This window comes from Rhopalosiphum padi, chromosome 3 (genome assembly GCF_020882245.1).
Source record: "Rhopalosiphum padi isolate XX-2018 chromosome 3, ASM2088224v1, whole genome shotgun sequence".
NCBI classification, from domain to species: domain Eukaryota; kingdom Metazoa; phylum Arthropoda; class Insecta; order Hemiptera; family Aphididae; genus Rhopalosiphum; species Rhopalosiphum padi.
In genome coordinates, this window is record NC_083599.1 from 34,330,284 (window position 1) to 34,342,345 (window position 12,062).

The window sequence follows — 12,062 nt, forward strand, 5'->3', positions numbered from 1 at the left end:
TTTTTTTTCTTATAAAATTAATAGTTATACTTTTGTTAAAACTAAAACTTAAGACGACCCAACTATCAGTGTAAGTAGTTTTCTAGATAGTTCTGCCATAAAATTCAATATATTTATAATGATATCAGGTTTCTATATAACTATGACCACAGATGATATTATTTACGATTTTATAAGAAAAATTTTAATAGGTTATCAATAGATTTACGATATTGCTTTAAGTTCGATGAGAAAAATGGAAATATTATCGTTTGTGGACCGGCCGTATAAATATAATATAATGTGAAACAGTTATTATAATTACATATTATAGGATTTGTTACGATAGAATAAAAAAATAAAAATACTCAGTATAAACTTCCGAATGCTTGAGGAATTAAAAATTGGAATACAAATTAGTTATTTCGCGATAACATCAACATTATTGATTATTATTTATTAATAAAAAAATACCTATTATAATTTATTTCGTGTGGAAATCAAACTATTTGTTTTATTTATAGTTGACATTTATTTAGTTTACATAGACTTTCATTACAAAAAGTGCGAATTTTCAAAAACTTTCACAGTTTGCATGAAAAATACAACTCAAAGAGTTATTTCAATCAATATTTATGATTTAAAAACTAAATTATATTCTTGACTCATACATGTAGTCCGTAGATACTATTTATGTGATACTTACGCCATATATGCTACACAAATCTATTACATTTTTAACTCGACATAGATTCATTTACCTAAAACTTATATAGATACCTAATTGCCTATAAAATTGTTATATTAAAATGAAATATTGAAATAATTTATTATAATAAATTGTATTGTAATACAGTCGAAATTCACATATTGACAAAAAGTGATAAGTACAGAACTTGTAATAAAATTTGTTGAGATTAGAATATGGATGAAGACAATTTCAGAAAATATGGCATCAGTACGGGCACGTAACGTGCCGCAACGTTATACAAAAGGATTTGAGCCTAATACCTACCTATTTAATTTTACTTTTAAATTTCAGTATTACCTGCCTACTTACGATAACAGTAACAGTACAAATAGTTTCATAGTATAAAATAGATATTAAATATTTAAATGATTTATATTGAATATTTTAAAATGAATTAAAAATGTCATTGCGTACAGTAAAATTCGTAATAATTATACCCACAATTTTAAGTCACCATGAATATTTTTTTTCATCTACAAATACACAATGATACATATATCATATTGAAATCAAATTTCAATGATAAATTTTATCGCTTATAAAATCGCTTAATATGTAGAGAACGTATGAGGCACTTTGTATTACATTGTATACATAATGTACTTTGTATTAAATTTACGAGTGTATGAAATTTAATGTTTTACAAAATCGCGTAAAATAACGATATATTACAATATTGAAATATAGGTAATATTATAATATTATATCCTACTAATTATCCTAGGTTGACAAATCATTTCCGTTCAGAATAGTTTTTTGTATACAATGTACCTGTCATTGCATTCAAATTTAACACACATCCATTACAGTGACCTACTCCCCATCTCTACTATACAGCAGAGCGATACCCACTTGCCCACCCTTTTTTATACTGATTTTGTTTATTATTATGGTGAATAATAACATTTTCAAAATAGGTAGGTATGTTGATTAATTTTAAGATATTATATAATTATAATATGAGCATTGTTTTACAGTAGGTACTTACAATAAAGTGTGTAAGTCCATATTTTCCTAGTGACCTAGTTCATTCTTCATAATGATTACTAATCAATAATTTTATTATATAATAATAATAAATATAATATATTTTATATAATTAATCAACAAATTTTATTATTCATTATTGTTATCAACATTATTACTCGTACAACATTTACCTTTAAACTAACAGTTTACATGATATGATGGATATTGGTCACATTCAGAATGTGATTAAATTGGTCATGTAATATCTTGGGATGGGGAAGGGGAGGAAAAACAGAAAATTACGTAGAAAAATAATTGAAAAAAAAAACGATTTACTTCGTTGGCTTATTATACCTTATTTCCATTAAATTTTGATATTGGCATTTTCCACGCAGACGAATTGATGACATTTAAAATTTTAATTATTTTTACATTTTTGATTATTTTCCCTGTAATTTTCAATTAAAAATTTTTCGCTCACTCAATAAACATCATTATAGACAATTTTAAAATCTATTGACAAAAATATATTTTACATACCTAAAATACTTGTGTGTGAATTGGTTGTTGATAATGTCCAATCGGCAAAATCACGCACAATGTTCAGTGATAAAACCTTGTATAAATCCCTCGCAAAAACGACGAATATCGATTTATTATCACGATGAGTAGTGTAAGTAGCAGTTTGTGTTTATATCACAATAATATTATGTTTAATAAGTATTTGGTAAGAGCAGTGCGCTCTACACGGAGTGTGGTCACAATCGTGATTTGGCTAATGGCGACATACGCTTCCGCCAGAGTGCGATGACGTTCGAGAGAAAATTGAACCTGCGCTCTCACTTGTCATCACGGGAACCGACTTGCTATGTATATAAACAACCGAAATGATGTGTAATGAATGTGAGAACGCTCGTGGTAGTCGGCGTCAGCTCAGCCGTACGGCATGAACCTGTGCTTTGTTGCGCAGTGTATGTATGAAGCATAAATCATTTACACAACCATTATTCTCTTTGAATAAACACCATTGCTCCATTGTGTGTCGAGGGCCAACACCCCCGGCGACACAGGAGTAGTTTCCACGTGATAACGACTAACCACAACCGTACCCGTCCTCGCCAAAAATTTTGCGAATTTTTGGTGTATTTTTTTTTTTCCATAGCTGCTGTTACTGTAAAGGAGTAATCGTAATCTATGTCAATACATTATAATATTTTATTATTATTTATTGCGTATAGTTTGATAATCATCGACATTTGTTGCACGATCGTTTTGTATTTTATACACCTAATTAATGACTATGCGTCTAACGCATAAGTTCTATACGATTTTCTTCGAGTTTAGTAAATGACCATTATTAGCGTACTTCAGGTAATTTGTTTTTTGTTCCTGATATTTAGATGGTGTGGGGGGCTAAGCACTCCTCATTGCGTTCATGCCTGGTCCAAATAAAATCGTAGGTAATACCTATATTTTATAGGTAAAAGATAAACAAATCTCCGAATATTATACGTAACGTATGTACACATAATAATCGTATAAATTATACATATTTACCTATAATATATATATTAATAATATATTATTCGGTCAAACGATTATTATTTTCCTTGTATTCGAAGTATATCACAACCGGATATGTTGTTTAGTTTATGTGAAACACACGTCTAGGTTTGGTGTTGAAATTAATAATTTAGGTATTATTAATGTAAAGTGGAAAGGAAATGCGTGCCGCCATTTGGTGACCCCTACCGTATGCGTTCTCTCGTGGTATACGCGCGGATGAGTATACATAGTAGTATGTACTACGTAATAGTTTTTTGAAAGGACATTTTTTTGATATTTATACGGCATTCAAGCCCTAGACGTATTTAGCGCTTCCGATCAAAACCTTTCGGGCTATAAATAAAGCACCCTTCTACGTTTCCAATCAGTCTTTACATAATGATTTTGCCATATCGACCATCCACGATTTAGCTAGAACTTTTTATAGACGATTCAACTTAAATGTCCAAAACCACACTAATCCCTTAATCATAAGACTTGCGTCAGCAATTATACCGGTTAAGTACTCCAAGAAAAGATTTTTTTTTAAAAGTGGTATCCGGACCTACTAATCTAGTTTAAATTTAAAATTGTGTTTATAATATTATTGTAAACGCATATACCTGTTTATACGAGTAACTGATAGTGTAGTCTTAATTGGAAAACTTTTTAATTCACGTTTTATTCAAGCTATAAATGTATCCATCTTTTTTTACTTATTGTTCTATTTTGTAACAAATTGTAAATTTTATTGTGAAAATAAAAATTTTTAAAAATAGTTGGAAAATTTGCGATTCTTATGAATTTTATAAAAATTCTAATTTCAAATGAAGATAAAAATAAATCGTGCATATTATGTATTTTTAATATTTTTATACAGATACAAGAACAACTTAAGAAAAACTTTGTATTTAATTTTCTAATATTTTTACCTGGCAATAAAACATTTTTTCGACATTTAAAGAAATTAGTATAAAAATTTCAAATATCTATGTACTTAAATTGTTCAAAAAGAGACAAATTAAATTGTAAATGTTGTGATTTATAGTAAATTTACATATCTAGTAAACATTTTGAGTATTTACGGTTATTCATTTTTTAAATACTACAAAAAAACAAAATCGATTGTTAAAAACTAATTTTACGTAAAATTACAGTTTTTCTTTAGTTTTTCCTGTTATTTTGAAAAGTAATGGGTATTTTTTATTCTTAACCCTCTAAACTAAATTCAATTTTCTTCCAGAACTTATACCCATTAAATTATTTGTCATTATGAATTTATAATGTATTAATATGTTAGGTAGCAATAAATCTATATCAGAGGTGAGACGAAGAAAAGTGACTAAAATTAATGGATCACATCTCAATTTTTTATTCAGCTAGAAATGAAAATCAATGTATAATTACCTAAAATAAATATATTTATAAAATAACAAATGTGATGGTGGTTAGATTTAATTAAGAAAAAATTCAAACGATTAAGAGTTTTGGTTTTTTAGTAATGCTTGACATTTGTAAGAGTTTGGGTTTTTTAACGCCCCAATATCATGAGATTAAATATTTAACATGGTGCTGATTTGCAAATAATAATAAAATTTAAAATTATGTATATTTTAACATAATAATATTTGATTTTGGCATATGGCAGATGTACAGATGTAATATATTTATTGATGATATTTTTAACATAATAATATTTGGCTTTGGCGCGGGGTGTTGGGAAAGAGAATAATATTTTTTATGTCACCGAATTGCGAATTTTTTTTATAATAAAAAAATAAACTTTAAAGGATAAACATGACAGTTCACCTTCGCCCGTACGGTGTATAAAATAAATTTTTAATACGTGGCTCCGTGGACACAGACTCGTGCCGTGACCACGGGATTACCAGCACGAACAGTGTTCAAACACACACACACACATATATATATATGTATATTTTATATATACGTACACCTGAACGATATATTTAATATTATATTAATTTATGGAATATCGTCAGATGAGAGAAAGAAAAACGGAATCAGATTGAAAAACGGGAAATTGTAATCATTATATTGATGGAAACAGGAGGGGGGGGGGGGCAAAGTGGAGTATACATTATAAATACGACGACTACGACGGTGCAGATGCTGCATATTATGAGATATTGGCTACTTCGACCGCCACGGTCCCATCGCCGCAGGGGCGGATCCAGAAATTCATCAAGGGGGGTAATTTAAATATATCCATCAGATACTATTTATACCTACTTAATAACATATACTTATTAACATAAACATTAATTACTTATTTACTTATTATCTATTATATAAAAATAAGTCCGGTTTTCCTCCCTGACGCTATAACTCCAGAACGCACGAACCGATTTCCACGGTTTTGCATTCGTTGGAAAGGTCTTGGGCTCCGTGAGGTTTATAGCAAAGAAAATTCTGGAAAATTCAGGAAAAATTCAACAGAAAAGTGGGGAAATCGTTTTTCACATACAGCGCCATCTATTATACATAGCATGTACTTCAAACCAATAGCAACGGTGCGTGATAAAGTGTGTGACAGATATCATTATTCTCTGTTCAGTTAATTTCATTTATTGTAAATTATATGGATCGTGCATTTGAAGTTAAATTCAACACTATGTCCATAGTCCAAAATGCCTAGAGAACGACGTGCGAACATCGGCCGCCGCACAAGACATGCAAGCCAGCAACAAGTCTATTCAAGGAACTTAAGAGAAGAAAGACAAAATATAATAAGAGAAAATGACCGATTGAGACATCGCGTGAGCACACGAAGATCATTGGCATCATACAATCGCTTGGCATTCCAATATGATCCCACTGCGAACTACAGTGATGATGAAAATTTGGATATTGGACGAATGACGACTATATGCCGATATTGCAATGCGGTAAAGTTCAAAAGAGAAACGGTTGGATTGTGCTGCGCAAGTGGAAAAGTCAAACTGGATCCATTACTTACACCACCACAGCCACTGAAAACATTGTTTGATGGAAGTGATCCCGATTCCAGCCATTTTCTTCAACACATCCTTGAATACAATAACTGCTTTCGCATGACTTCCTTTGGAGCTAATATCATTCGAGAAGGCGGCTTCATGCCGACTTGCAAGGTAAAAGATACAACACACATAACCAACACATAATTGCAACACATAACAACTTCATATACACCACACACTACACCATCACACGATTTACAATGTATTCATGAACAAATTTTAATGATTATTTGCAATTACAGATACAAGGTCAAATATATCATTTGCATGGTTCAATGGTGCCAACACCAGATGAACCGCATCAATTTCTGCAAATATATTTCATTTCGTCGATGGTGGATCAGCTGAACGTGCGGTGCAATATACAGGGAGCACAACAGTTAAAGAGACGAATTATTGAACAGTTGCAAGCATTTTTTCACGCTAATAATGCTGTGGTTAATATGTTCAAAACAGCATTGGAACGAATGCCATCGGATACGCACAAATTTGTCATAAGAGCGGATTGTACTCCGACAGGTGAACATGTGCGAAGATTCAATGCACCCACCGTTAATGATGTTGCTGCAATTATTGTTGGCGATCCAACTAAATCACGAGACATTGTCGTTCAGCGAAGAAGCAATATCATGCATCGTGTAAACGAGACACATCGTTTGTACGATGCGTTACAATATCCAATCATTTATTGGCAAGGGCAAGACGGATACGACATCACGTTGAAGATGGTCGATCCAATTACAGGTACAATATTCACACACTAATTATTTCCATTATTACTTTTATTGGTTTCCATTAACAATTCATTTAATTTTGCATTTTCAGGAGTATCAACGAATAATAAAAATCTAAGCGCAATGAATTACTATGCGTATCGTATGATGATTCGTACACATGAGGAGAATGTCATTCTGAAGTGCGGTCGGCTATTCCAGCAATTCGCTGTTGACATGTATGTCAAAGTCGAGACCGAACGTTTAGCGTTCATCAGATTCAATCAGCCAAAGCTACGATCTGAGGACTATATACACTTGCGTGATGCTATTCAGTCAGATGGTGATGTTCAGAATATTGGACGACTGACGATTCTCCCATCAACTTATATCGGAAGCCCACGCCACATGCACGAATACGCTCAAGACGCTATGACGTACGTGCGAAATTATGGAACTCCGGATTTATTTATTACGGTCACATGCAATCCGAAGTGGACGGAAATTGAACGCGAGTTGGAACCGGGTCAAAAACCGCAAGATCGCCATGACATAATCGCCAGAGTATTTCAGCAAAAACTCAAGGTTATGATGGATGTGCTTACTAAGTATCGAGTTTTTGGTGACACACGTTGTTATATGTACTCGGTGGAATGGCAGAAGCGTGGACTACCGCATGCTCATATCCTAATTTGGTTGCTGAACAAATTACATTCAAATGAAGTGGATGACATCATATCAGCTGAAATTCCTGATCCAGTCACTGATCCCCGTCTACACGACATTGTGACGACACAGATGGTGCATGGACCGTGCGGTGCATTAAATCCATTATCGCCTTGCATGGCTGATGGAAAGTGCACAAAACGATATCCGCGACCGTTAGTTGCTGAAACAGTCACAGGGAACGATGGATATCCAGTTTATCGTCGGCGTTCAAAAGAAGATAACGGTCGAACTATCAAAGTTAAAGTTCAAAATCAAGAGATTGAGATCGGAAATGAATTCATTGTACCATATTGCCCGCTGCTATCACGAATTTTCGAAACACATGCAAACGTTGAGAGTTGTCATTCGGCCAAATCAATCAAATATTTGTGCAAGTACGTCACAAAAGGCAGCGACATGGCTGTGTTTGGTATTGCGTCGGAAAATGTGAATGACGAAATCAGCAACTTCCAAATGGGCAGATACGTCAGTACTAATGAAGCACTGTGGCGATTATTGTCATTTCAAATTCATGAAAGATATCCCACAGTTGTACATTTAGCAGTGCATTTGGAAAATGGCCAAAGAGTTTACTTCACTGAGGCTAATGCGGCACAACGAGCTGAGAGACCACCATCGACAACATTGACTAGCTTCTTTGCAATGTGTGAAGCAGATCCATTCGCAGCGACGCTGATGTACGTTGAAATGCCCAAGTATTACACTTGGAATCAATCAACAAAGAAATTCCAACGTCGCAAACAAGGAACCCCAGTTCCAGACTGGCCACAGGTGTTTTCAACTGATGCACTAGGTCGTATGTACACTGTTCATCCTAGAAACGATGAATGTTTTTATTTGCGACTGCTGTTAGTAAATGTACGTGGACCGAAATCATTTGCGCATTTGAAAACTGTGAATGGCCACCAATGCCAAACATATCGAGAAGCATGTCAACTATTGGGTTTGCTGGAGAACGATTCTCATTGGGATTTAACACTTGCAGATTCAGTTGTTTCATCAAATGCGTACCAAATACGAACGCTGTTCGCAATTATCATCACCACATGTTTTCCTTCACAACCAATTCAGTTATGGAACAAATACAAAGACGCCATATGTGAAGATATCTTGCATCGCTTGCGTATTCAAACGAATAATCCTGACATCCAAATAACCGATGAAATCTACAATGAAGGATTGATTCTGATTGAGGATCAATGCTTGACTATTGCAAACAAGCTACTGATTGAAGTAGGAATGATTGCGCCAAATCGATCGATGCACGATGCATTCAACCAAGAATTAAATCGAGAGCTGCAATACAATGTTGATACATTGCAGGAATTCGTTAGAAATAATGTTCCGTTGCTGAATGAACAGCAAAAACAAGTATACAAAACATTAATGCAAGCGGTGGACAATAATACTGGTGGTCTATTCTTCCTGGATGCACCTGGAGGAACAGGGAAAACATTTGTCATTTCATTGATTTTGGCCACTATTCGATCAAGATGTGACATAGCTTTGGCGTTAGCATCATCTGGAATTGCGGCGACTCTTCTAGATGGCGGTCGTACTGCACATTCTGCGCTTAAGTTGCCACTCAATTTAAACACAATTGATACTCCAACGTGCAATATTTCCCGATCCAGTGCAATTGGAAAATTGTTAATGCAATGCAAGCTCATTGTTTGGGATGAGTGCACAATGGCACATAAGAAATCACTTGAAGCACTTAACTTCACACTGAAGGATCTTCGGAGAAATAACAACATCTTTGGCGGCTTGATGATATTGTTGGCAGGCGATTTCAGGCAGACGTTGCCAGTAGTTCCCCGTGGAACGCCTGCAGATGAATTGAATGCTTGCCTAAAGGCATCACCTTTATGGAATAACGTAAAAACATTATCGCTAACCACTAATATGAGAGTTCAACTTCAAAATGATCAAAGTGCTGCACAATTTTCCAAACAATTGTTAGATCTTGGAAATGGAAAAGTCCCAGTTGATGCGACATCTGGATTAATTACTCTTACCAACGACTTTTGCCGATTTGTAGACACTCAATTAGTTCTTATTGAAAATGTTTTCCCAAACATTAGTGAGAATTATAAGAATTATGCTTGGTTAAGTCAACGAGCAATTCTTGCAGCAAAGAATAATGATGTCCACGCACTGAATTTCACCATTCAATCAAAAATTGCTGGCGATTTGGTGACATACAAATCCGTTGATTCAATAACAAATCCCGATGATGTAGTAAATTATCCAACGGAGTTTTTGAACTCTCTGGAGATACCAGACACGGGTACAGTTATTTTGATACTGCGTAATTTGAATCCACCGCGACTTTGCAACGGTACTCGACTTTCGGTAAAGAGACTTATGCCGAATTTAATTGAGGCAACCATTATTAACGGAAAGTACGCAGGTGAAAATGTATGTATTCCTCGAATACCAATGATTCCGACTGATCTTCCGTTTGACTTCAAACGATTGCAATTCCCAGTTCGCCTTGCGTTCGCAATGACAATTAATAAGTCGCAAGGCCAATCGCTTAGTGTTTGCGGGATAAATTTGGAAAATCATTGTTTTTCACATGGACAGTTATACGTTGCGTGTTCACGAGTTGGGAAACCATCCGCTTTGTTTGTGTTAACGTCAGACCAAAAAACAAAAAATGTGGTTTACCAAAGAGCACTACAATGAAACAATTAAATAACACTTCATTTTAGTAGGTAATTGAAATGAATTTATTACTGTTGTGAAATGAAATAAATATTTTCCTTTTCAAATATATAACAAAAAAATTTTTTTTTCTTTATCTTTTAATCACCAAACGAAATGTTACATAAAACGAATCTGGTGGCGAAACGGAGTTCGCCGGGTCTGCTAGTTTACTTATAAATATTCACCATTTAGAATTTATTCTTACAAAGTACAAACTGGTATCAATGACAACATTTTTATACTTTTATACATTTATAAAATTTAAATATAATTAGCTCAAGGGGGGGGGGGTATTTACCCTTTTACCCCTCCCTTGGATCCGCCACAGTCCCATATACGGGTGTGCTTAGCCCATCATAATGTCGTGGTACACCAGCGAAAATTGTGTGTTAGAAATGACCAAAGTGTTGGTTGAGAAAAAAGTGTTGATTGAAAAGTTGGAGTCCGGGCGACGTGACTCGAATACCTACGTCTTTCGTAGTCAGTGGTCGTGGAAAAAGTCGTCGAGCGCGGTGTCTCCGTTTGGCCGGTGGTGTCGAAGTTGACGAAAATGTGGTGGAGAAGGAGTGTCTTGGTGTCATCGCGTCGCGAGCTTCTTGGTTACATTATACCTATTATTGGGAAACGGGTTGCCCTGTCGGCAAGTGCCGGCGGCCGTGGCAGTGGTGCGCGACGGCGACGACGCGCAATCGGCTGCGACATCTACGCGAATGACAGTGCTTGTGTGGGGTGGGGGGCGGGAAACAGACATTGCATAACAATGTTGTTTGTCATAATAATATATTGGGTTTGGCAAGTTTAATAATATTTTAATAAAACAGCCTAAAATTCCGTGGTCATTAATAATGACCAAATAAAGAAAGAAATATAGAATCTGAGATTCGATTATTGATTAATGATTATACATCTAAAGGCAGTAATAATAAATTTCTTAATTGAATGAAATGGTCGACTTAAGATGAAAGGTATATGGTGTTTATTAATGTGCCTATATGAAACTACATAAAAACGTTACCATTTCGTGTTACTAGCTGTATTTGTGAAAGGTCGTTTTTAAAATTATGTTTCGTTATAACTAAACTTTTAAACACAACGAACTTGGATGAACTATTGACAATATTTGATGAACAATCGAAACTTTTAAAATTTTAAAACTATACAATTGATACATAACGTAGAATTATTCGCATTATTTACAATTCGCCATTTGAGGCAAGTAAATTTCAAATTAATTAATTAATTATAATTATGACGGTATTACAATCATCGGTTATGTGCCGGTTACGATTTAACGCTCTGTAAACTGTTCCAGCCTGTAAACGTCCGTAAGGCAAAAAAGGGTTGATTATGTTTCCTTATCGACCGATGTCGGGCGGTTAAACCTTAAACATAATACTACAGTCCTTTAAAGCTTTTGATTGGCGATTGAGTTTTTGTTTACTTTTTTTTTTCAATAATTTTATGTTATCAATTTGATAATAAAATTTGTATTCTATATTTTGTATTCACTGTTTACTCATTTGAAATTTTGAATATTTTTATTTTATATCTTATAAAATTATAAATTTGTATTTTATTTGTTCACTGTCATGGATGTTTTGGGTTATGATGAAGTCGTGATAGTGATTCAGATAGCAGTTTATT

At 34.1% G+C, this 12,062-nt stretch overlaps 1 protein-coding gene across 1 annotated transcript; it reads left to right on the plus strand.

Moving 5' to 3' along the window:
- The first annotated feature begins 5,555 nt into the window (after positions 1 to 5,555).
- LOC132925004 (uncharacterized) lies at positions 5,556 to 10,397 on the plus strand. Its single transcript, XM_060989438.1, has 3 exons — positions 5,556 to 6,375; positions 6,507 to 7,008; positions 7,090 to 10,397. The coding sequence occupies exons 1-3, from the start codon at positions 5,896 to 5,898 to the stop codon at positions 10,395 to 10,397; spliced, it is 4,290 nt and encodes a 1,429-aa protein (XP_060845421.1). The 5' UTR covers positions 5,556 to 5,895.
- The last annotated feature ends 1,665 nt before the right edge of the window (positions 10,398 to 12,062 follow it).